Source organism: Oncorhynchus keta, chromosome 21, assembly GCF_023373465.1.
Source record: "Oncorhynchus keta strain PuntledgeMale-10-30-2019 chromosome 21, Oket_V2, whole genome shotgun sequence".
NCBI lineage: Eukaryota > Metazoa > Chordata > Actinopteri > Salmoniformes > Salmonidae > Oncorhynchus > Oncorhynchus keta.
In genome coordinates, this window is record NC_068441.1 from 35,152,268 (window position 1) to 35,177,027 (window position 24,760).

Consider the following 24,760-nt stretch of genomic DNA (forward strand, 5'->3'; position numbering starts at 1 on the left):
CCATTCCTACTGTATGGCTAACTGAAGCCTTCTGTAAAATGATGTGTGTGTTGTTTACAACTGGGTGAGTCTGGGCCATTCCCACTGTATGGCTCACTGAAGCCTTCTGTAAAATGATGTGTGTGTTGTTTACAACTGGGTGGGTCTGGGCCATTCCTACTGTATGGCTCACTGAAGCCTTCTGTAAAATGATGTGTGTGTTGTTTACAACTGGGTGGGTCTGGGCCATTCCTACTGTATGGCTAACTGAAGCCTTCTGTAAAATGATGTGTGTGTTGTTTACAACTGGGTGGGTCTGGGCCATTCCTACTGTATGGCTCACTGAAGCCTTCTGTAAAATGATGTGTGTGTTGTTTACAACTGGGTGAGTCTGGGCCATTCCTACTGTATGGCTCACTGAAGCCTTCTGTAAAATGACGTGTGTGTTGTTTACAACTGGGTGGGTCTGGGCCATTCCTACTGTATGGCTAACTGAAGCCTTCTGTAAAATGATGTGTGTGTTGTTTACAACTGGGTGGGTCTGGGCCATTCCTACTGTATGGCTAACTGAAGCCTTCTGTAAAATGATGTGTGTGTTGTTTACAACTGGGAGGGTCTGGGCCATTCCCACTGTATGGCTAACTGAAGCCTTCTGTAAAATGATGTGTGTGTTGTTTACAACTGGGTGGGTCTGGGCCATTCCCACTGAAGCCTTCTGTAAAATGATGTGTGTGTTGTTTACAACTGGGTGGGTCTGGGCCATTCCCACTGAAGCCTTCTGTAAAATGATGTTTGTGTTGTTTACAACTGGGTGGGTCTGGGCCATTCCTACTGAAGCCTTCTGTAAAATGGCGTGTGTGTTGTTTACAACTGGGTGGGTCTGGGCCATTCCCACTGAAGCCTTCTGTAAAATGATGTGTGTGTTGTTTACAACTGGGTGAGTCTGGGCCATTCCTACTGAAGCCTTCTGTAAAATGATGTGTGTGTTGTTTACAACTGGGTGGGTCTGGGCCATTCCCACTGAAGCCTTCTGTAAAATGATGTTTGTGTTGTTTACAACTGGGTGAGTCTGGGCCATTCCCACTGTATGGCTCACTGAAGCCTTCTGTAAAATGATGTGTGTGTTGTTTACAACTGGGTGGGTCTGGGCCATTCCTACTGTATGGCTAACTGAAGCCTTCTGTAAAATGATGTGTGTGTTGTTTACAACTGGGTGGGTCTGGGCCATTCCTACTGTATGGCTCACTGAAGTCTTCTGTAAAATGATGTGTGTGTTGTTTACAACTGGGTGGGTCTGGGCCATTCCTACTGTATGGCTAACTGAAGCCTTCTGTAAAATGATGTGTGTGTTGTTTACAACTGGGTGAGTCTGGGCCATTCCCACTGTATTGCTCACTGAAGCCTTCTGTAAAATGATGTGTGTGTTGTTTACAACTGGGTGGGTCTGGGCCATTCCCACTGAAGCCTTCTGTAAAATGATGTTTGTGTTGTTTACAACTGGGTGGGTCTGGGCCATTCCTACTGTATGGCTCACTGAAGCCTTCTGTAAAATGATGTGTGTGTTGTTTACAACTGGGTGAGTCTGGGCCACTCCTACTGTATGGCTCACTGAAGCCTTCTGTAAAATGACGTGTGTGTTGTTTACAACTGGGTGGGTCTGGGCCATTCCCACTGAAGCCTTCTGTAAAATGATGTGTGTGTTGTTTACAACTGGGTGAGTCTGGGCCATTCCTACTGAAGCCTTCTGTAAAATGATGTGTGTGTTGTTTACAACTGGGTGGGTCTGGGCCATTCCCACTGAAGCCTTCTGTAAAATGATGTTTGTGTTGTTTACAACTGGGTGAGTCTGGGCCATTCCCACTGTATGGCTCACTGAAGCCTTCTGTAAAATGATGTGTGTGTTGTTTTACAAACCATTGGTCCAAGAAGGATTAGTTTGATTAGGATCTGGTTTATAATGTAAGTATTAAGAATCCTGTCTCTGTTTTCCCAGGTGCCTCCATTCCATGACCCCTACAGGGAGCTGCACCCTACACTGAAACTCAATGAGATGGAGACCAGCGTAAGGCCCTGTCCCTCCATCAGACTGTCCCATAAACAGCCTCAACCTTCAGCCACCTCAACCTTCAGCCACCTTACTCGCTCTCACCTTACTTGCTCTCTCTCTCTAGAAACTTCTGGGTCGTCTGTGTGAGCAGAACAGGATTCTAAAGGACCAGGAAGCAGTGGTCCACAGGCTGAGGATGGACAAGGTAGATAGAGAAGTTTTACGACTAAAATCTTCCCATTGTACTCTGCCATCTCCAGCATTCTAAATAAACATTGCAAAGTCCAGGCGAGTCCAGCTGAAGATACCGCATGTCTATTGGTATATCCTTTTACGAAATGTATTCTATTTATTTATTTATAAGGGACAATGCACATTAATCAACATCAATATTACAATAATGCAAAATCCATGTAAATGTGCCAAGGTTAGCCAAAAGCTCATTTGCACCTGTCGTTCCTGGGCAGGTAAGGGCCTACACAGCCACTATACAAATACTCACTAAAACAATACAACATACAAAAACATTACATTCAACAATATATCAACAATATATCATTATAACAACAACAACCTCAACTGTTATCTTACATGAGGAACCACAGATAACTCGTGTACTGGTTTGGATAGACTTGATTCTCAAGTCCATGGGCATTGCATTCCAGTATTCCAGTATATTGTAGCTCTAACAGAGAATGCCGATTTACCAATTTTACTGTGTTGAAAAGAGACAACGCAACCCCCTCTAGTTACTGTTCTTGTTATCCTGGAGGGGCTTTCCTTGAGCATGATATGCCGGTATAGGGGTGGAAGGGCTTTCCTTGAGCATGATATGCCAGTTTAGGGGTGGAGGGGCTTTCCTTGAGCATGATATGCCGGTTTAGGGGTGGAGGGGCAAAATAAATTATGTTTGTAAATTATATGACAAAGGTGACAAATGTTTGGTTTGTTATCAACACTCTTAAGTGTTTGTTTGTAGAGTGATTGAATTGGTTTCAGAATAGTAGCTCCTGCTTGTGACCAGCATATGAGGCAACATCTCAGATGTGAGAAGATCACAGCATGCATGTATAGTTTGGCTGAGGAAGGAAAGGTTGAATAATCCAATCTTGACAGTGTTAATCACCTTCACATGTTTCTTAAATGTCAAGTTGGAGTCCAAAATGATGCCGAGATACATGAAGTTAGACACAACTTTCAGATTCTCCCCATTAACAAGAACAGCTAGTTGGGAAGAATCAATTGATTTCTTAGAGAAGTATATACAGTCTTGTCGATATGTTAAAATGACATTTGAACCCTTTGACCTCTAAATACAAATACAAATGCAGGCAAGAATTAGTCATTCTTTAGAAACATGTAACATAGCTAGTTGTTAACAACTAGTTGTCTATTGTTTGAGTGTACATATAGAACTGTATTATCTGCATACATCTGCATATATATGTTAACTTGTGGGTAAGCAAGTGGGAGATCATTTATATAGATGGTAAACAGAAGGGGGCCTAATATTGACCCTTGTGGGACCCCAATGTTATAGTAAAGAGAGTCCGACTGAGTGTCCCCCAAACGAACCCTTTGACTTATGTTTGTCAGATAGGAATACATCCAACTAATGACTTCAGTTGACACATTAATGGAGGATAGTTTGGATAGGACGACCTCATGATTCACAGTATCAAAGGTATTTTTAAGATCAAAAAACACAGTGCTCACTTCACCATCTATGTCCAGTTTCGATTTAATACACTCCAGAAAATAACAATTGGCTGTTTCGGTAGAATGGTTAGTTCTGAATCCAAATTGCATTTGATGTATGCATTTGATGTATGGAGATGCCCTGAACGAGGTGATCAGTCAGATGACCAGCCATCCATCTATCAGCTACTTTTCATAGCACTGGAAGAATGCTTATAGTTCTGTAATTTTCCACCAGTGTTGGGTCACCAGATTTTAAAACAGGTATCACTGCAGCAGACTTCCAAGCATTGGGGAAGAACTCATATTTGATGGACAGATGAACTACATGTACAATGAGGGCAATCAGAGAATATTCTCATCAGGAATACAGTGTCTAGACCAAATACATTTTTTCTTCTAGAGCTCCCGAAGAAGCTAATAATACTGTGCACTGCTGATGCTGAGATTTCAGGAATTCTGAATATTGTTTTATTATTATCTATGGGAGTGAGAACTGCGGTCTTGGTTGAAAATCTCTGAGCCAGTCCCCTGACAGAGTCAACCAAAAAAAGTGTTAAAGGTGGTGGGATATGAAATCGGAGTCTTGAATTAGAATCCCGTGAACCTTTCACTCAGGATGCTTTTCTGACTTTTCAGGTCCTCTCCCTGTTAGTTTGTTGAGATTTTCCCAAATCACTTTAACATTTCCTCTTGCTTCATTGATCACTCTAAGAAAGAGCTCTGCTTTGGCAAATATTCCTTACCACCTTATTTTCAGTGCTGTAAATATACATCTGTCATCATTCTGACCAGACTTCAGTGTTTTTTCAAGGTAAAGATGCTGCTCTCTCATCCGCCTCCAGAGGTCCTCATTGAACCATTGTAGAGAGGTTTTCTGTCTTGGTTTACATGTATTTTTTTTATTTAACTCGGCAAGTCAGTTAAGAAAAAAATATTGTTTACAATGACACCCTACGCCAGTCAAACCTGTGCCAATTGTGCACCGCCCTATGGGCAGCCTGATGTGATGCAGCCTGATGTCATGCAGCCTGATGTCATGCAGCCTGATGTTATGCAGCCTGATATGATGCAGCCTGATGTGATGCAGCCTGATGTGATGCAGCCTAATGTGATGCAGCCTGGACTCAAACCAGGGTCTGTAGTGACGCCTCTTGCACTGAGATGCAGTGCCTTAGACCACTGCGCCACTCGGGAGCCAATTTGGTTCTTCAATGCTTAACAGATCAGATCAGACACCCAGATTGTGTCCAAGGACAATAAGAACAAAGTCAGAAACAAAGCAGTCATGGTGTTTCTTTTTTATCTTTATTTAACTCGGCAAGTCATTTAAAAACTCATTCTTATTTTCAATGACAGCCAAGAAACAGTGGGTTAACTGCCTTGTTCAGGGGCAGAATAACATATGTTTACCTTGTCAGCTCAGGGATTCAGTCTTGCAACCTTTCGGTTACTAGTCCAATGCTCTAACCACTAGGCAACCCTGCCACCCCAATTTACAATGTGACGTTTTAAATATGGCATGTCAGGTGTCCTATGGCTTCTCTTATTAAATGTAGGTTGTATGTCTATCTGTTATGTCATATCGATCCAGAATAATGCTATAAAATGCAAATCTGCTAAAGAAAGTAAACATAAAAGTGTGCTCTGGGGTGGAGTTTACTCTTGGTAAATATATAGGATCAGCTTCCCGGCCCTACTCCAAAACTGACCCAAGGTCAGTGTCTAGGCGCAACTTCACCCTACTCCACAAAAGTAGCCAACCCATGATCTGACATGTCCGATGTTACCTGCTGTTCCCAGGACAGCCTAGAGGGTGCGCTGGTGGCCACACACCAGGAGATGGAGCTGTACCGGGGTCAGCTGCTGGCTGCAGACAAATTACAGCTGAAGAAGGAGACACTGCAGAACCAGCTCATCAATATCAGAGGAGAACTCTCGCAGGCATCCAGCGTAAGAAAAACACATAGCCAGGGATAATTCACGATAATCCATAGTGATCCATTAGATATCATCTATAATCTATAAGTAAATCAAGGAGATCCCTTTAAGGTATCCTGTATAAGTTACATGGGGGAAGAAACTAAAATATTACAATAGTCGCTCTGGATAAGAGCGTCTGCTAAATGACTTAAATGTAAATGTAAATCTCATCTATAAGATCTGATCACCATCAGAGAACTCTCCTACTACAGTGTGATAGATATTGTATGGTTGCTTTAGAAATTGACTATAAGGCTAGAGGCTTCAGCATACAGTCAGGGTTTTTCATGCGTATGAAAAACTGTGCCTATTGCCACACCCACCACCCAAGCCTCTTTTTGATTTAGGAAAAACACTAATAGTGTTCATAGTTCCAGGGTCTAAGTGTGTGTTCCTGGATCTGAGTGTGTGTTCCAGGCTCTGAGCGTATGTTCTCTCCCCTGCTGTCCAGGTTCTGACCACCAGTCGGATGGAGTTTGAAGCTTTGGAGGACGAGGTCAATGCTATCCATGGAGACCTGTGGGAACAGCTCAACACAGGCGGGCAGGTACACTGGCCACTTAATCTATGACCCACCTAAAGCTTCTGATGTTTTATTTTAGCGTATTGTTTCTAACCAGTCGCCAGTCGAACACTGAATATGAAAGCTTTGAAAGCTTTGAAAGGAAATGACTAGAATGGAACTCAAATCTCACCTGCTCATGAACACACCTGTGTGGTTCCATTTTAAAGTTTCTATTGCTGTTCGTTGGCTAATTTCCAGTCACGTACCACAGTGTTATCCTAGTTTGCTAATAGGTGAGTCCATCCTTTCCTCCTAATCAGTCATTTAAACAGAATATGAATCACTCATCAACAATAAATTACCACAAACATTCATTTTCATCATGTCCTATTTATCATCATACTTCTGATGATATCATCTAGAATGTATAAAGTAGAGGCGTGGGCAAAGGTTTTGAGAATGACACAAGTATTAATTTTCACAACGTTTGCTGCTGAAGTGTCTTTAGATATTTTTGTCAGATGTTACTATGGAATACTGAAGTATAATTACAAGCATTTCATAAGTGTCAAAGGCTTTTATTGACAATTACATGAAGTTGATGCAAAGAGTCTATATTTGCCGTGTTGAACCTACTTTTTCAAGACTTCTGCAATCCACCCTGGCATGCTGTCAATTAACTTCTGGGCCACGTCCTGACTGATGGCAACCCATTCTTGCATAATCAATGCTTTGAGTTTGTCAGAATTTGCTGGGTTTTGTTTGTCCACCCGCCTCTTGAGGATTGACCACAAGTTCTCAATGGGATTAAGGTCTGGGGAGTTTCCTGGCCATGGACCTAAAATATTGATGTTTTGTTTCTCGAGCCACTTAGTTATTACTTTTGCCTTATGGCAAGGTGCTCTATCATGCTGGAAAATGCATTGTTCGTCACCAAACTCTTCCTGGATGGTTGGGAGAAGTTCCTCTTGGAGGATGTGTTAGTACCATTCTTTATTCATGGCTGTGTTCTTAGGCAAAATTGTGAGTGAGCCAACTCCCCTGGCTGAGAAGCAACCCCACACATGAATGGTCTCAGGATGCTTTACAGTTGGCATGACACAGGACTAATGATAGCGCTCACCTTGTCTTCTCCGGACAAGCTCATTTTACCAAACAATCGGAAAGGGGATTCATCAGAGAAAATGACTTTACCCCAGTCCTCAGCAGTCCAATCCCTGTACCTTTTGCAGAATATCAGTATGTCCCTGATGTTTTTCCTGGAGAGAAGTGACTTCTTTGCTGCCCTTCTTTGCTACCATCCTCCAAAAGTCTTTGCTTCACTGTGTATGCAGATGCACTCACACCTGCCTGCTGCCAGTCCTGAGCAAGCTCTGTACTGGTGGTGCCTTGATCCCGCAGCTGAATCAACTTACGGAGACAGTCCTTCTTCACAACAATTGAACCGCTCTCCTTGAAGTTCTTGATGATCCGATAAATGGTTGATTTAGGTGCAATCTTACTGACAGTAATATCCTTGCCTGTGAAGCCCTTTTGTGCAAAGCATTGATGACGGCACGTGTTTCCTTGCAGGTAACCATGGCTGAAATGCAGTGGAAATGTTTTTGGGGGATTCTGTTAATTTGCATGCCAAAGAGGGACTTTGCAATTCATCTGATCACTCTTCATAACATTCTGGAGTATATGCAAATTGCCATCATACAAACTGAGGCAGGAGACTTTGTGAAAATTAATATTTGTGTCATTCTCAAAGCTTTAGGCCACGACTGTACAGTTAACCTGCCCCATTAAACACCTGTCTGCCCCCCTCCTCTCCATGTAGTTTCACCTGGCTCATAGTGGTGAACTGTTAAGTGAATGTCCATAAGAGGGCAGTGTCAATGATCAACTCAATAAAACTGGGTGGTTTTCATTAGGAATGAAACAGAAGCAAACGGGCCAAAACGGGAAGGGGGGGGGACCTGAACTTGTCCAATAAACAAAAAAACATGTTTAGGTTTTCTTTTGTGAAATTGTTGCATTTTGTTATAGTATGACCCTGTTGTTTTCTTAGACAATAAGGCTACCTGGTGTCACTCTCTCACACTACCTCTGGTCTTATAGCTGCCTAAATGCTGCTACATCACTCCCTGACTTGTTTTCTAATAGAAGACTACAATAACAACAAGTTATTAACAGTATTACATCTATTCAGTATTATACTTCAAATGTTCTTCTCTCCTCTATCCTTCTACAATCACCTTTACTTCCCTCATCTTCTCTACATACTCCACCCCTCCTCTCCTCCATCAGAGTGAGATGATCCACAGACACATTCAGAAGGAGTTCTGGAGGGTTCAAGATGTGTTGGAGGGACTCCACAAGAGCAACCTTTCCAGAGGCACAGACACAGCCAAACACCGGGGTATGCATGCACCTCACAGTAACATAACCTACAGTGTAGTCGTACATGCAGTGCTTTTGGAAAGTATTCAGACCCCTTGACGTTTTCAATATTTTGTTACGTTACAGCCTTATTCTAAAATGGATTAAAATGTTTCTTTTCCTCATCAATCTACACACAATACCCCATAATGGCAAAGCAAAAACAGTTTTTTATGTTATTTTAGCAAATCTAAAAAATAAAAATAAACTTTAAAATACCATTTACGTAATTATTCAGGCTCTTTACTCAGTACTTTGTTGAAGCTCCTTTGGCAGCGATTACAGCCTTGAGTCTTCTTGGGTATGACACTACAAGCTTGATACACCTGTATTTGTGGAGTTTCTCCCATTATTTTCTGCAGATCCTCTCAAGCTCTGTCTGGTTGGATGGGGAGCATTGCTGCACAGCTATTTTCAGGTCTCTCCAGAGATCAAATCAAATCAAATGTATTTATATAGCCCTTCGTACATTAGCTGACATCTCAAAGTGCTGTACAGAAACCCATCCTAAAACCTCAAACATTAAGCAATGCAGGTGTTGAAGCATGCTCCCTAGAAAGGCCAAAACCTAGGAAGAAACCTAGAGAGGAACCAGGCTATGAGGGGTGGCCAACCCAGACAGGAAGATCAAGATATTAGATTGGGTTCAAATCCGGGCTCTGGCTGGGCCACTCAAGGACATTCAGAGATTTGTCCCGAAGGAAGCCACTCCTGTGTTGTTTTGGCTGTGTGCTTAGGGTCGTTGTATTGTTGGAGCAGATTTTCATCAAGGATCTCTCTGTACTTTGCTCCGTTCATCTTTCACTCAATCCTGACTATTCTCCCTGCATCTGAATAACATCCCCACAGCATGATGCTGGCACCACCAGGTTTCCTCCAGACTTGACGCTTGGCATTCAGGCCAAAGAGTTCAATATTGGTTTCATCGGACCAGAGAATCTTGTTTCTCGTGGTCTGTGAGTCCTTTAGGTGCCTTTTGGCAAACTCCAAGCAGGCTGTCACTTGCATTTTACTGAGGAGGGGCTTTGGCCCGGCCATTCTACCATAAAGGCCTGATTGGTAGAGTGCTGCAGAGATGGTTGTTCTTCTGGAAAGTTCTTCTATCTCCACAGAGGATATCTGGAGCTCTGTCAGAGTGACCATCGGGTTCTTGGTCACCTCCCTGACCAAGGCCCTTTTCCCCGATTGCTCATTTTAGCCGGGGCGGCCAGCTCTACGAAGGGTCTTGGTGGTTCCAAACTTCTTCCATTTAAGAATGATGGAGGCCACTGTGTTCTTTGGCACCTTCAATGCTGCAGATATTTTTTGGTGCACTTCCTCAGATCTGTGCCTTGACACAATCTTGTCTCGGAGCACTACGGGCAATTCCTTCGACCTCATGGCTTGTTTTTGCTCTGACATGCGCTGTCCAATGTGGGACCTTATATAGACAGGTGTGTGCCTTTCCAGATCATGTCCAATCAATTGAATATACCACAAGTGGACTCCAATCAAGTTGTAGAAACATATTAATTAAGGATGATCAATGGAAACAGGATGCACCTGAGCTCAATTTTTCGAGTCTTATAGCATAGGGTCTGAATAGTTATGTAAATCATTTATTTCTGTTTTTTATTTTTAATACATTTGCAAAAGTTTCTATAAAACGGTTTTCGCTTGGTCATTATTGGGTGTTGTGTGTAAATTGATGAGGAAATATTTTTACTTAATCCATTTTAGAATAAGGCTGTAAACTCACAAAATGTGGAAAAAGTCAAAGGATCTGAATACTTTCTGAATGGTCTGTACAGTAATTTCCACTTACGCTATGTTTTTTTCTATCTGTCTGAACTGTAGCTGAATCTCTAGCTGAAGTAGATGATACATGAACCAATAGGAGTATATCGATGAAGAGTGTTCTGCATGCATTTCTAACTCCCTCCCTCTCCTCTGTCTCTCTATCTCTTTGTCTCTCTATCTCTTTGTCTATCTGTCTCTCTCTCTCTCTCTCTCTCTCTCTGTCTCTCTGTCTCTCTGTCTCTCTGTCTATCTATCGCTCTGTCTCTCTATCGCTCTGTCTCTCTATCACTCTGTCTCTCTATCTCTCTGTCTCTCTGTCTCTCTGTCTCTCTGGCAGTGGCCAGTGGAGCATCAGGTTCTTTTAGCACCAATAGTCCTGACAGTCCCATGAGCTCAGTAAGCCTCACCAGTCCACTCAGTCCCTTCTCCCCAGTGCCCTGTTCACAGGCCTCCCACTCCAAACAACTGGGTCCGGAGGTAAGCACCGCCTCCTTTTACTATTCACGCACCCACCTGGGTCCCCACCCAGGTCCTCCAACTAACACCCACCTGAGTCCTCAACGTAACACCCAACCATGTTTTGATCTAAATGCCCAACTAAATATAACACTCAACCAGGTCCTGATCCAAATAGACCAGTCTCTGAACCAAACACCCACCTGGATCTAGACCCAAACACCAAAAACCCTCTTATACACTAATTACCTTGTACCCATCCCAGGCCCCTCAGTCCTGAAACACAGTGCCAGGTCCTGTACTTAGGCACCCAGTCCCATCCTGAACTTAAATCCCTACCTAACACCCAAACAAGTCCTGAGCCAAGTAGGCACACTGGTCTTGAACCAAATATCCACTGGGTCCTGAGCCAAACTCCCAAACTCTCCAAACTCACCCTAGCACTAGCCAAGTCAACCAGCTAGCCCCTGTAGAGAGTACAGACACCAAGCAACATGCACAACCGCACACCTCCCAAGCCAACCAACATGGCCTTAGAAACACAGTGGACACTTAACCAAATCAAATGTATTTATATAGCCCTTCGTACATCAGCTGATATCTCAAAGAGCTGTACAGAAAACCCAGCCTAAAACCCCAAACAGCAAGCAATACAGGTGTAGAAGCACATTGGCTAGGACAAACTCCCTAGAAAGGCCAAAACCTAGGAAGAAACCTAGAGAGGAACCAGGCTATGAGGGGTGGCCAGTCCTCTTCTGGCTGTGCCGGGTGGAGATTATAACAGAACATGGCCAAGATGTTCAAATGTTCATAAATGTCTAGCATGGTCAAATAATAATAATCACAGTAGTTGTCGAGGGTGCAGCAAGTCAGCACCTCAGGAGTAAATGTCAGTTGGCTTTTCATAGCCGATCATTAAAAGTATCTCTACCACTCCTGCCGTCTCTAGAGAGTTGAAAACAGAAGGTCTGGGACAGGTAGCACGTCCGGTGAACAGGTCAAATCAAATCAAATCAAATTGTATTTGTCACATACACATGGTTAGCAGATGTTAATGCCAGTGTAGCGAAATGCTTGTGCTTCTAGTTCCGACAATGCAGTGATAACCAACAAGTAATCTAACTAACAATTCCAAAACTACTGTCTTATACACAGTGTAAGGGGATAAAGAATATGTACATAAGGATATATGAATGAGTGATGGTACAGAGCAGCATACAGTAGATGGTATCGAGTACAGTATATACATATGAGATGAGTATGTAGACAGTAAACAAAGTGGCATAGTTAAAGTGGCTAGTGATACATGTATTACATAAGGATGCAGTCGATGATGTAGAGTACAGTATATACGTATGCATATGAGATGAATAATGTAGGGTAAGTAACATTATATAAGGTAGCATTGTTTAAAGTGGCTAGTGATATATTTACATCATTTCCCATCAATTCCCATTATTAAAGTGGCTGGAGTTGGGTCAGTGTCAATGACAGTGTGTTGGCAGCAGCCACTCAATGTTAGTGGTGGCTGTTTAACAGTCTGATGGCCTTGAGATAGAAGCTGTTTTTCAGTCTCTCGGTCCCAGCTTTGATGCACCTGTACTGACCTCGCCTTCTGGATGATAGCGTGGTGAACAGGCAGTGGTTCGGGTGGTTGATGTCCTTGATGATCTGTATGGCCTTCCTGTAACATCGGGTGGTGTAGGTGTCCTGGAGGGCAGGTAGTTTGCCCCCGGTGATGCGTTGTGCAGACCTCACTACCCTCTGGAGAGCCTTACGGTTGAGGGCGGAGCAGTTGCCGTACCAGGCGGTGATACAGCCCGCCAGGATGCTCTCGATTGTGCATCTGTAGAAGTTTGTGAGTGCTTTTGGTGACAAGCCGAATTTCTTCAGCCTCCTGAGGTTGAAGAGGCGCTGCTGCGCCTTCTTCACGACGCTGTCAGTGTGAGTGGACCAATTCAGTTTGTCTGTGATGTGTATGCCGAGGAACTTAAAACTTGCTTCCCTCTCCACTACTGTTCCATCGATGTGGATAGGGGGGTGTTCTCTCTGCTGTTTCCTGAAGTCCACAATCATCTCCTTAGTTTTGTTGACGTTGAGTGTAAGGTTATTTTCCTGACACCACACTCCGAGGGCCCTCACCTCCTCCCTGTAGGCCGTCTCGTCGTTGTTGGTAATCAAGCCTACCACTGTTGTGTCGTCCGCAAACTTGATGATTGAGTTGGAGGCGTGCGTGGCCACGCAGTCGTGAGTGAACAGGGAGTACAGGAGAGGGCTCAGAACGCACCCTTGTGGGGCCCCCGTGTTGAGGATCAGCGGGGAGGAGATGTTGTTGCCTACCCTCACCACCTGGGGGCGGCCCGTCAGGAAGTCCAGTACCCAGTTGCACAGGGCGGGGTCGAGACCCAGGGTCTCGAGCTTGATGACGAGCTTGGAGGGTACTATGGTGTTGAATGCCGAGCTGTAGTCGATGAACAGCATTCTCACATAGGTATTCCTCTTGTCCAGGTGGGTTAGGGCAGTGTGCAGTGTGGTTGAGATTGCATCGTCTGTGGACCTATTTGGGCGGTAAGCAAATTGGAGTGGGTCTAGGGTGTCAGATAGGGTGTAGGTGATATGGTCCTTGACTAGTCTCTCAAAGCACTTCATGATGACGGAAGTGAGTGCTACGGGGCGGTAGTCGTTTAGCTCAGTTACCTTAGCTTTCTTGGGAACAGGAACAATGGTGGCCCTCTTGAAGCATGTGGGAACAGCAGACTGGTATAGGGATTGATTGAATATGTCCGTAAACACACCAGCCAGCTGGTCTGCGCATGCTCTGAGGGCGCGGCTGGGGATGCCGTCTGGGCCTGCAGCCTTGCGAGGGTTAACACGTTTAAATGTCTTACTCACCTCGGCTGCAGTGAAGGAGAGACCGCATGTTTTCGTTGCAGGCCGTGTCAGTGGCACTGTATTGTCCTCAAAGTGGGCAAAAAAGTTATTTAGTCTGCCTGGGAGCAAGACATCGTGGTCCGTGACTGGGCTGGGTTTCTTCTTGTAGTCCGTGATTGACTGTAGACCCTGCCACATGCCTCTTTTGTCTGAGCCGTTGAATTGAGATTCCACTTTGTCTCTGTACTGACGCTCCATAGCCATAGGCAGAACAGTTGAAACTGGAGCAGCAGCACAGCCAGGTGGACTGGGGACAGCACGGAGTCATCATGCCAGGTAGTCCTGAGGCATGGTCCTAGGGCTCAGGTCCTCCGAGAGAGAGAAAGAAAGAGAGAATTAGAGAGAGCATACTTAAATTCACACAGGACACCAGATAAGACAGGAGAAGTGCTCCAGATATAACAAACTGACCCTAGCCCCCGACACATAAACTACTGCAGTATAAATACTGGAGGCTGAGACAGGAGGGGTCAGGAGACAATTGTGGCCCCATCCGATGATAACCCCGGACAGGGCCAAACAGGAAGGATATTACCCCACCCACTTTGCCAAAGCACAGCCCCCACAAAACTAGAAGGATATCTTCAACCACCAACTTACCATCCTGAGACAAGGCCGAGTATAGCCCACAAAGATCTCCGCCACGGCACAACCCAAGTGGGGGCGTCAACCCAGACAGGAAGATCACGTCAGTGACTCAACCCGCTCAAGTGACTCACTCCTCCTAGGGACGGCATGAAATAACCAAACACAGACCCAACACCAACATCAACCGCCAGCACCAGCCAAGCCATCCAGACAGTCCTTAGTGACAGTGCACAGCCACACAGCCACCAAGCCAGCTCTGGAGTTCCACTCCCCCATGAAGCCAGCCAGAACTCCACCCACTCACTCACCCACCCACCCTGCCAAACTGACCAATCAACTAGCTCCTACAGGCAGTAACCCACCAACACACCCAGTTAGCCAGTGAGCTTGCCTTTCAGCCGAAACAGCAAGCCATTGGCTACAGGAAAGATCTTCTCCCAGAACCACTTTCCTACCAAGCTAGCTACCCCGACTTCCTCAGTTACCCACCTCAGCGCACCCACCTGACATTCCCTGAGACTCAGTACTCATTTTCCTGCCAAAACTCCACACACCACGGTACCACCACACACCACGGTACCACCATACACTCCGGTTCCATCACACACCCCGGTACCACAGCCATCCAAACATCAGGCCTTGGGCTAGACTCAGTGTACTTGCAGACCCACCTCTTGGCCTGGTGGACTGTCCTGTAATATTTAAGATGTTTAAGGTGGGTTGCAGCAGTTGTAACCCACACCAGACAGACTTGATACAATAACAGTTCTAATGTGATGTTATACTTACTGTATTATGATGATGCAGCTTATAGTACTTTTTTTTGCCAATAGTAAGAAGCAAAGCTAGAGGTTTGAAGCAGAATGTGTTATGCTTTCTGAGGTAAAGTATATAGCTGGGGGTGACTAATGGTCCTAGTCAGTAAGTGGTTAATCAAGTTCTGTCTCCAGCAGGATCAGGGAATCCTCACTGACATTATCAGAGAGTTCTCAGCCTGCATAACATTTTGTTAAATAATTATGTAAAGTGTCATGTCAACATCAATAAGCTCTTTCTCTGCTAGAAATTATGAGGTCAAAAAAGTGATGTGTAGCACTGTCTCCCTTATGGAATCAGATAAGAAACCAGACAGACCTGTTACTGTAAATTATTTATAGAAACCTCATTGGGAGGGAGGTGGAGCAGAAATGTGACAAATGTTCTCATTTTCCTTCATGCCATCTCTCACTATGTGGAACATGGTACTTAGTGGTGGGTCATTCCATGTCATTTAAGCCATCTCACCCACCAGGTTGTTAGATTGGTTATTTTCATCATGAGCAAAGGAAATTGGTTTTCTACACAAAGTTGCAAAAAAAATTGTTGTGATCCATTTAATAATAAAAGGGGGACTTTCCTCTATAGTGCTTAATCAATCAATTAATTCATTGATATCAAGGAATATGATAGGCCAAGAAATTAAGTAAACTGGTTATCCAGCGACACAGGCAGTTTAATAAAAAATATATATTTATTAGGATCCCCATTAGCCGACACCAATGGCGACACCTAGTCTTACTGGTGTCAGACATATAATTAAAAAGACATTACAGACAAAATTCTTTACAATGTACATACATTTAAAAACAGTAACATGTAGTGTGTGTGCATCAGTTCCACATACAGTGGGGCAAAAAAGTATTTAGTCAGTTCTCCCACTTAAAAAGATGAGAGAGGCCTGTAATTTTCATCATAGGTACACTTCAACTATGACAGACAAAATGAGAAAAGAATCCAGAAAATCACATTGTAGTATTTTTAATGAATTTGGATCTTTGGATCTTGGATCTTCCTGTTTTAGTATTAAACCCATGTGAAACCTGTAGTGCTCTGCCTTCCTCTGGCTCTCAGCCAACTCTCTCTGTTGGGCATGAAGATCATAATCACACAATGCTGAAATTTGAATTATAGTGTTCAAGAGCAGAAATGTTCTATTTTGTGAATCTGATAAACCCATGTAACATTTGTGTTGCTTATGGTTGTAACTGATTACTGTGTCTGTACTCATTCAACTGAAACATATAATGTTGGAGATTGTGGTGGTACTTTCTATCTTGTTTTTCACATTGAGCAGCAGTCAGTGGTCTGTATCAGTACTACTAATCTGATTAGAATTGATCAGTATGTGCATTCATGCTAACTCTCAGTGCAGGCATCTCGTTGAACGCCTGTGACCCTTCACCCCTGAAGTTCATTGGGGTCGGGGCTACATTCCTCATATCGTTCCATGATCCTCTCTGCTCTGCACTCTGCCTGGCTTTTGTCACTCTTCCTGATGCACAGTGCTCTCTCTTCCTCCTCCTACCATCATCCTCCTTCCTTTCTTCTTCCTTCCCTCTCTTCCTCTTATTCTTCCTACCTCCTTCCTGTGGCTGTAGGACATTGGCCCGCCACGGCCACCACTTCCCAAATCCTACTACCCCCTGGAGTCGCTCCCCTCCCTTCCCCCCTCCCTCCTCCCTCTGCCCTTCGACAGCTCCACCTGGCTACGCGGCCTGGGCCTGGATGACGGTTACCTTGACGATGAAGAGTCCCGCGGCAGAAAGGTATTTGGAGAAGGGGGGGTGGGAGGGAGTTCCCATCCCTGCCACACCCCCAGTCACTCACGCAAGCTGGTAAATGTGGTTCATAACCACTGATTCAGGGACATAATCATTTGCATCCCCCTAATGGGTAAAGTAAGGATAGCGGCTGGAGTAAGCTGATCTGTGGTAAAGTGCAACTCCCAGTTAATATAATAATAATATATGCCATTTAGCAGACGCTTTTATCCAAAGCGACTTACAGTCATGTGTGCATACATTCTACGTATGGGTGGTCCCGGGAAACGAACCCACTACCCTGGCGTTACAAGCGCCATGCTCTACCAACTGAGCTACAGAAGGACCACACTAGTTGATACATGTCCTATAGAAGCCATCCCTGTCGTCCCCATAAACACTTCCGGACCCCTTCTTTCTTCTCTCTCTCTCTCTTTCTCTCTCTCTTTCCCTTCCTCTCTGCCTCCATGCCTCCATCACAGCCTATATCTGCTCTCCAACAGCACTTGCACTAGAAGTGATTTTTCTGGCTCTGACTTCTCTTCAATCACTTACTGTGGTTGATACCAAAAACTCTTCATTACATTTAAATTGAATCAGTTGATATGTAATTATTCAATAGGATCTAAAACAATAATACCAAACAAATAGGACAACCAATTTTAAGTATTTGAAATATTAGCCATTCTAGTGTACTGGGTGCTTTTGAATGCTAAGACTTAGCTTAGGGCGAGTTACAGGTTCCCCTATGAATGGTAAGGTTGTGAATTGAGGTGTGTGGATCCATCCACAGCTAGCGGTTCCTTCACCATACTGTCTGTGTGCTAGTGTCTAGTGATGTGCTAGTGCTGTGTCTGTCCTGTAGTGTGTAGACCGTATGCTTTGGCTTATCCCGTATCGACATCCCACCATTGAGCTCTCGCCATATCTGGCAATAACCCCATCATTGCATTCCACACTAATGCATATTATCTAATGCATTCTGTGTTTGGGTAACTATATGGCCAATAGTTCCAACACTCTCCCGGTACGTAAATATCTTACTGTTGATTGGTTGATGATGCATTAGCTCTTTCTCCTACTCTGTGTTACAGCACAAGTACGGTTATCGACAAGACATGTCACCGGAAGAATGGACTAATAACAACGAAGCTCGGGAGCTGGATCAGGATCGACAGGCCAACATGAATAAAGGTACACGAAGCAAAGGAGCCTGGGTAATGGTGCTCTGGTGTGTCAGTAAGTCTGCATAGCTGGGTCATTTCTACAATGCGGTACCATTTTGACCTCAAAACATTTTAATTTTACAAGATCAGCTTAAAAATGGCAGAGATTGTAGCTTCCATCAATGTAATTGTCTGCATCATTTCCAATCCCCCACATTTTCTTTGTAAATAGCAGTAAGAAATTTGGACAATCCTACTCATTCCAGGGTTTTTCAATATTTGTACTATTTTCTAAATTGTAGAATAATAGTGAAGACATCAACACTATGAAATAACACATGTGGAATAATGTAGTAACCAAAAAAGTGTTAAACAAATTAAAATATGTTTTATATTTGAGATTCTTCAAAATAGCCACCCTTTGCTTGATGACAGCTTTGCACACTCTTGGCCTTCTCTCAACCAGCTTCATTAGGTAATCCCAGCGCAAATCAGATGGGATGGCGTATTGCTGCAGAATGCTGTGGTAGCCATGCTGGTTAAGTGGGCCTTAAATTCTAAATAAATCACAGACAGTGTCAACAGCAAAGCAACTCCATATTATCTATTTGTGCTAACTTTCTATTAAAAAATGATTGTAGTGAGGTAATTTCTTTCCGGATATGAATATCGAGTATGTCCACTTCACCGTCAGACCATTTTATTTGGTTGTAATCCAGAGAGGTTAGAAAAAGCATCTAGATCATATATGAGGCTGTGGAGGGATCCAAATTGTGAATTGAAAAGAACATGGATCAACAGCATAAAATGACATCTCTGTTTTTTATGGCGAAAACTAAAGTAGGGTGGTTGGTTGGGGTGGATGATGGGTGGGCTTATAACATGAACGTTTAACAAGCCAAAACTGTGTTTGAATCTCATCACGGACAACTTCGGCATTTTAGCTAATTAGCAACTTTGCAACTACAGTACTTAATACATTTTATCTAATTTGCAACTACTTAGCATGTTAGTTAACCATTCCCCTAACCCTAACCTTAACCTTTTAACCTAACCTTAAGCCGAGTTAGCAAGTGAGAAGAGCTTGCGCCATTTTTGTTTGGCATAACAACAATGAACGACCAGTCTGCTTGACTGGGAACGATACCAACCGAACAACCAGTCTGCTTGACTGGGAACGATACCAACCGAACGACCAGTCTGCTTGACTGGGAACGATACCAACCGAACGACCAGTCTGCTTGACTGGGAACGATACCAACTGGGAACGTCTGCTTGACGACCAGTCTGCTTGACTGGGAACGGAACGACCAGTCTGCTTGACTGGGAACGATACCAACCGAACGACCAGTCTGCTTGACTGGGAACGATACCAACCGAACGACCAGTCTGCTTGACTGGGAACGATATACGAACGGAACGACCAGTCTGCTTGACTGGGAACGATACCAACCGAACGACCAGTCTGCTTGACTGGGAACGATACCAACCGAACGACCAGTCTGCTTGACTGGGAACGATATCAACCGAACAACCAGTCTGCTTGACTGGGAACGATACCAACCGAACGACCAGTCTCTGCGAACGACCTGGGAACGATACCAACCGAACGACCAGTCTGCTTGACTGGGAACGGACCAGTCTGCTTGAGCGACCAGTCTGCTTGACTGGGAACGATATCAACCGAGCGACCAGTCTGCTTGACTGGGAACGATATCAACCGAACGACCAGTCTGCTTGACTGGAACGACCAGTCTGCTTGACTGGGAACGACCGAACGACCAGTCTGCTTGACTGGGAACCAAACGACCAGTCTGCTTGACTGGGAACGATATCAACCGAACGACCAGTCTGCTTGACTGGGAACGATACCAACCGAACGACCAGTCTGCTTGACTGGGAACGATATCAACCGAACGACCAGTCTGCTTGACTGGGAACGATATCAACCGAACGACCAGTCTGCTTGACTGGGAACGATACCAACCGAACGACCAGTCTGCTTGACTGGGAACGATACCAACCGAACGACCAGTCTGCTTGACTGGGAACGATACCAACCGAACGACCAGTCCAGATACCAACCGAACGACCAGTCTGCTTGACTGGGAACGATACCAACCGAACGACCAGTCTGCTTGACTGGGAACGATACCAACCGAACGACCAGTCTGCTTGACTGGGAACGATACCAACCGAACGACCAGTCTGCTTGACTGGGAACGATACCAACCGAACGACCAGTCTGCTTGACTGGGAACGATACCAACCGAACGACCAGTCTGCTTGACTGGGAACGATACCAACCGAACGACCAGTCTGCTTGACTGGGAACGATACCAACCGAACGACCAGTCTGCTTGACTGGGAACGATACCAACCGAACGACCAGTCTGCTTGACTGGGAACGATACCAACCGAACGACCAGTCTGCTTGACTGGGAACGATACCAACCGAATGACCAGTCTGCTTGACTGGGAACGATATCAACCGAATGACCAGTCGGGTTGGTAGCTAACCTCGATTTCTTCTCGGGCCTAACAACACCCGTGCCAGTATAGCCTCCAAACCACGGCTTCTTGGGCATTATCACTTAATAATATCATAGGTCCTTATAAACCATTTATAAACCATAAACCATAATCATTAGTTACGTTTTTTTGGGTGGCCTAATGTAAAGTGAGATGTATTTATACTTTATAAATGTTTTGAGTGACCAGTGTAATTTCTTTAAAAAATATGGTCATGCCATTGATAGACATTTCAGCAGTACCCGATGCTCCTTAAGGTCTCAAACAAGCCAATAACTTATCAATGGTAAAACATTAAGCACACAACACAGGATGTTTAAAAGACTAAAGCTTTAGAAGCATTATTGTTTTTATGTATTTAAGCTTTATTTTATCAGGGAGTCCCATTGAGATCAGGTCCTCGTTTCCAGGGCAGCACTGCAGGATCATAATTAAAAAAATGTACAACAAACACAATGTAGTAAAACATACAGTATTACAAGCAATTTAAGAACAAACACATTAGGATCTTAGGGAAACATTCATTATTGACTTTGTGTGTACTAGGCCAGGGCCAGAGCAACAACCCACAGGATGGCAGAGCCCCAGTGTGAGGACTGAGCAGCCCAGCAGCTAGGTATAGCCTGAAGAGGTATCTCCCCTGACGTGGTCATGTTTTCAATACAGACTCTGTCTTACTGTATTTAGTACAATGCTTCCATACATAACTTTACATTTCTGTCATCTATCGTGACATTGTGGGAGGATAACCAACCTTCCAATTAATGACAATGCATTTCTTAGCCGCTAAAAATGCTTGGTTACACAGTTTCTCCTGATAACAGTCTCCAGTATCAACATTTAAAAGCAAACAAAAACAGAGAGAATATTAATCTGTGGACATGCTGAGATTAAAGAACATACTCTTTGCCAGAATTCAGACAGTTTTTCACAAGACACATGACCTTTTAAATGCTTCCAGTGCTTCAGTCTTTTAATCTTTTAACTTTTAATGTTTGTTTACACTTTTTTTGGCAGCACTTTAACTGGCCCATTAAAGGTAGTAACTCTATAAACGTAATGGGATAATTCAGCGAAACGTAATGGGATAGTGCAGCGAAATATTAAACGTAATGGGATAGTCCAGATGTTTGTTTCCATTCCTCTCAAGCACTTTATGAGTGGAAAAGTCTCCCAACAAATGCTAATGTTACAATTTTCAGATTTTTTAAAATACTTTACACAGCATCAAAGTGTTTACTGTTTTGGATAAAAAATGTCAATATATTTTTCCAAACATCCTCTGTATTGTGTGTTATGTTCTAGGGGCCATTTTGAGACCTTAAGGTACTGCTGGAATGCCTACCAATGGCATTTCCATCTTTTTGTGAGAAATAACACTGCTCACTCAAAACATTTTAAAAAAAGTATTTATGAAGTATAAATAGACCAAAAATATTGAACTAATGATTAGTAAACGAGGACTCATATTGAACATCTTATGAATTATCTTATGAATAATTATGAAATACTTTCAAAGTTGTTTATAAATGTCTGAATACCTAGCTTACTAACATTACAGATGTGGGAGTAATTATTCATAAATGATGAATAAACTATTTAATAATCTATTATAAATGCTTTATTACAAAGGAGTATTGTGGGGGTATTATTACAAGGGAGTATTGTGGGGGTATTATTACAAGGGAGTATTGTGGGGGTATTATTACAAGGGAGTATTGTGGGGGTATTATTACAAGGGAGTATTGTGGGGGTATTATTACAAGGGAGTGTTATGGGGATATTATTACAAGGGGGTGTTATGGGGGTATTATTACAAGGGAGTATTGTGGGGGTATTATTACAAGGGAGTATTGTGGGGGTATTATTACAAGGGAGTGTTATGGGAGTATTATTACAAGGGAGTTTTATGGGGGTATTATTACAAGGGGGTGTTATGGGGGTATTATTACAAGGGAGTGTTATGGGGGTATTATTACAAGGGAGTATTGTGGGGTATTATTGCAAGGGAGTGTTATGGGGGTATTATTTCAAGGGAGTGTTATGGGGGTATTATTTCAAGGGAGTGTTATGGGGGTATTATTACAAGGGAGTATTGTGGGGGTATTATTACAAGGGAGTATTGTGGGGGTATTATTATTGTGGGGGTTACAAGGGAGTATGGTGGGGGTATTATTACAAGGGAGTATTGTGGGGGTATTATTACAAGGGAGTGTTATGGGGATATTATTACAAGGGGGTGTTATGGGGGTATTATTACAAGGGGTATTGTATTATTGGGTATTGGTATTATTACAAGGGAGTATTGTGGGGGTATTATTACAAGGGAGTGTTATGGGAGTATTATTACAAGGGGTTTTATGGGGGTATTATTACAAGGGGGTGTTATGGGGGTATTATTACAAGGGAGTGTTATGGGGGTATTATTACAAGGGAGTATTGTGGGGGTATTATTGCAAGGGAGTGTTATGGGGGTATTATTCAAGGGAGTGTTATGGGGGTATTATTTCAAGGGAGTGTTATGGGGGTATTATTACAAGGGAGTGTTGTGGGGGTATTATTACAAGGGAGTGTTATGGGGGTATTATTACAAGGGAGTGTTATGGGGTATTATTACAAGGGAGTGTTATGGGGGTATTATTACAAGGGATTATTGTGGGGGTATTATTACAAGGGAGTGTTATGGGGGTATTATTACAAGGGAGTATTGTGGGGGTATTATTACAAGGAAGTATTGTGGGGGGTATTATTACAAGGGAGTGTTATGGGAGTATTATTACAAGGGAGTGTTATGGGGTATTATTACAAGGGGGTGTTATGGGGGTATTATTACAAGGAAGTATTGTTGGGGTATTATTACAAGGGAGTGTTATGGGAGTATTATTACAAGGGAGTGTTATGGGGGTATTATTACAAGGGGGTGTTATGGGGGTATTATTACAAGGGAGTGTTATGGGGGTATTATTACAAGGGGGTGTTATGGGGGTATTATTACAAGGGAGTATTGTGGGGGTATTATTGCAAGGGAGTGTTATGGGGATATTATTACAAGGGGGTGTTATGGGGGTATTATTACAAGGGAGTATTGTGGGGGTATTATTACAAGGGAGTATTGTGGGGTATTATTACAAGGAGTGTTATGGGAGTATTATTACAAGGGGTTTTATGGGGGTATTATTACAAGGGGTGTTATGGGGGTATTATTACAAGGATGTGTTATGGGGGTATTATTACAAGGGAGTATTGTGGGGGTATTATTGCAAGGGAGTGTTATGGGGGTATTATTTCAAGGGAGTGTTATGGGGGTATTATTTCAAGGGAGTGTTATGGGGGTATTATTACAAGGGAGTGTTATGGGGGTATTATTACAAGGGAGTATTGTGGGGGTATTATTGCAAGGGAGTGTTATGGGGGTATTATTACAAGGGAGTGTTATGGGGGTATTATTACAAGGGATTATTGTGGGGGTATTATTACAAGGGAGTGTTATGGGGGTATTATTACAAGGGAGTGTTGTGGGGGTATTATTACAAGGGAGTATTGTGGGGGTATTATTACAAGGGAGTGTTATGGGAGTATTATTACAAGGGAGTGTTATGGGGGTATTATTACAAGGGAGTGTTATGGGGGTATTATTACAAGGGAGTATTGTGGGGGTATTATTACAAGGGAGTGTTATGGGAGTATTATTACAAGGGAGTGTTATGGGGGTATTATTACAAGGGGGTGTTATGGGGGTATTATTACAAGGGAGTGTTATGGGGGTATTATTACAAGGGGGTGTTATGGGGGTATTATTACAAGGGAGTATTGTGGGGGTATTATTGCAAGGGAGTGTTATGGGGTATTATTACAAGGGAGTGTTTTGGGGGTATTATTACAAGGGAGTATTGTGGGGGTATTATTGCAAGGGAGTGTTATGGGGGTATTATTACAAGGGAGTGTTATGGGGGTATTATTACAAGGGATTATTGTGGGGGTATTATTACAAGGGAGTGTTATGGGGGTATTATTACAAGGAGTATTGTGGGGGTATTATTACATTGTGGGGGGAGTGTTATGGGAGTATTATTACAAGGGAGTGTTATGGGGT

The 24,760-nt window shown here is 43.5% G+C and overlaps 1 protein-coding gene across 5 annotated transcripts in view; it reads left to right on the forward strand.

Moving 5' to 3' along the window:
• The window catches only part of LOC118375020 (pleckstrin homology domain-containing family A member 6-like), a 311,430-nt gene that overhangs the window by 271,288 nt on the left and 15,382 nt on the right, over positions 1–24,760 (forward strand). For 4 of the 5 annotated variants that reach the window (XM_052473757.1, XM_052473755.1, XM_052473756.1 and 1 more), the window contains 8 exons: positions 1,973–2,041; positions 2,151–2,231; positions 5,528–5,677; positions 6,159–6,254; positions 8,505–8,616; positions 10,753–10,892; positions 16,808–16,975; positions 18,064–18,163. In XM_052473757.1, the coding sequence (XP_052329717.1) occupies positions 1,973–2,041; positions 2,151–2,231; positions 5,528–5,677; positions 6,159–6,254; positions 8,505–8,616; positions 10,753–10,892; positions 16,808–16,975; positions 18,064–18,163 (916 nt within the window). The remainder of the gene's footprint in view (positions 1–1,972; positions 2,042–2,150; positions 2,232–5,527; positions 5,678–6,158; positions 6,255–8,504; positions 8,617–10,752; positions 10,893–16,807; positions 16,976–18,063; positions 18,164–24,760) is intronic. The other variant, XM_052473758.1, reaches the window with a different exon arrangement.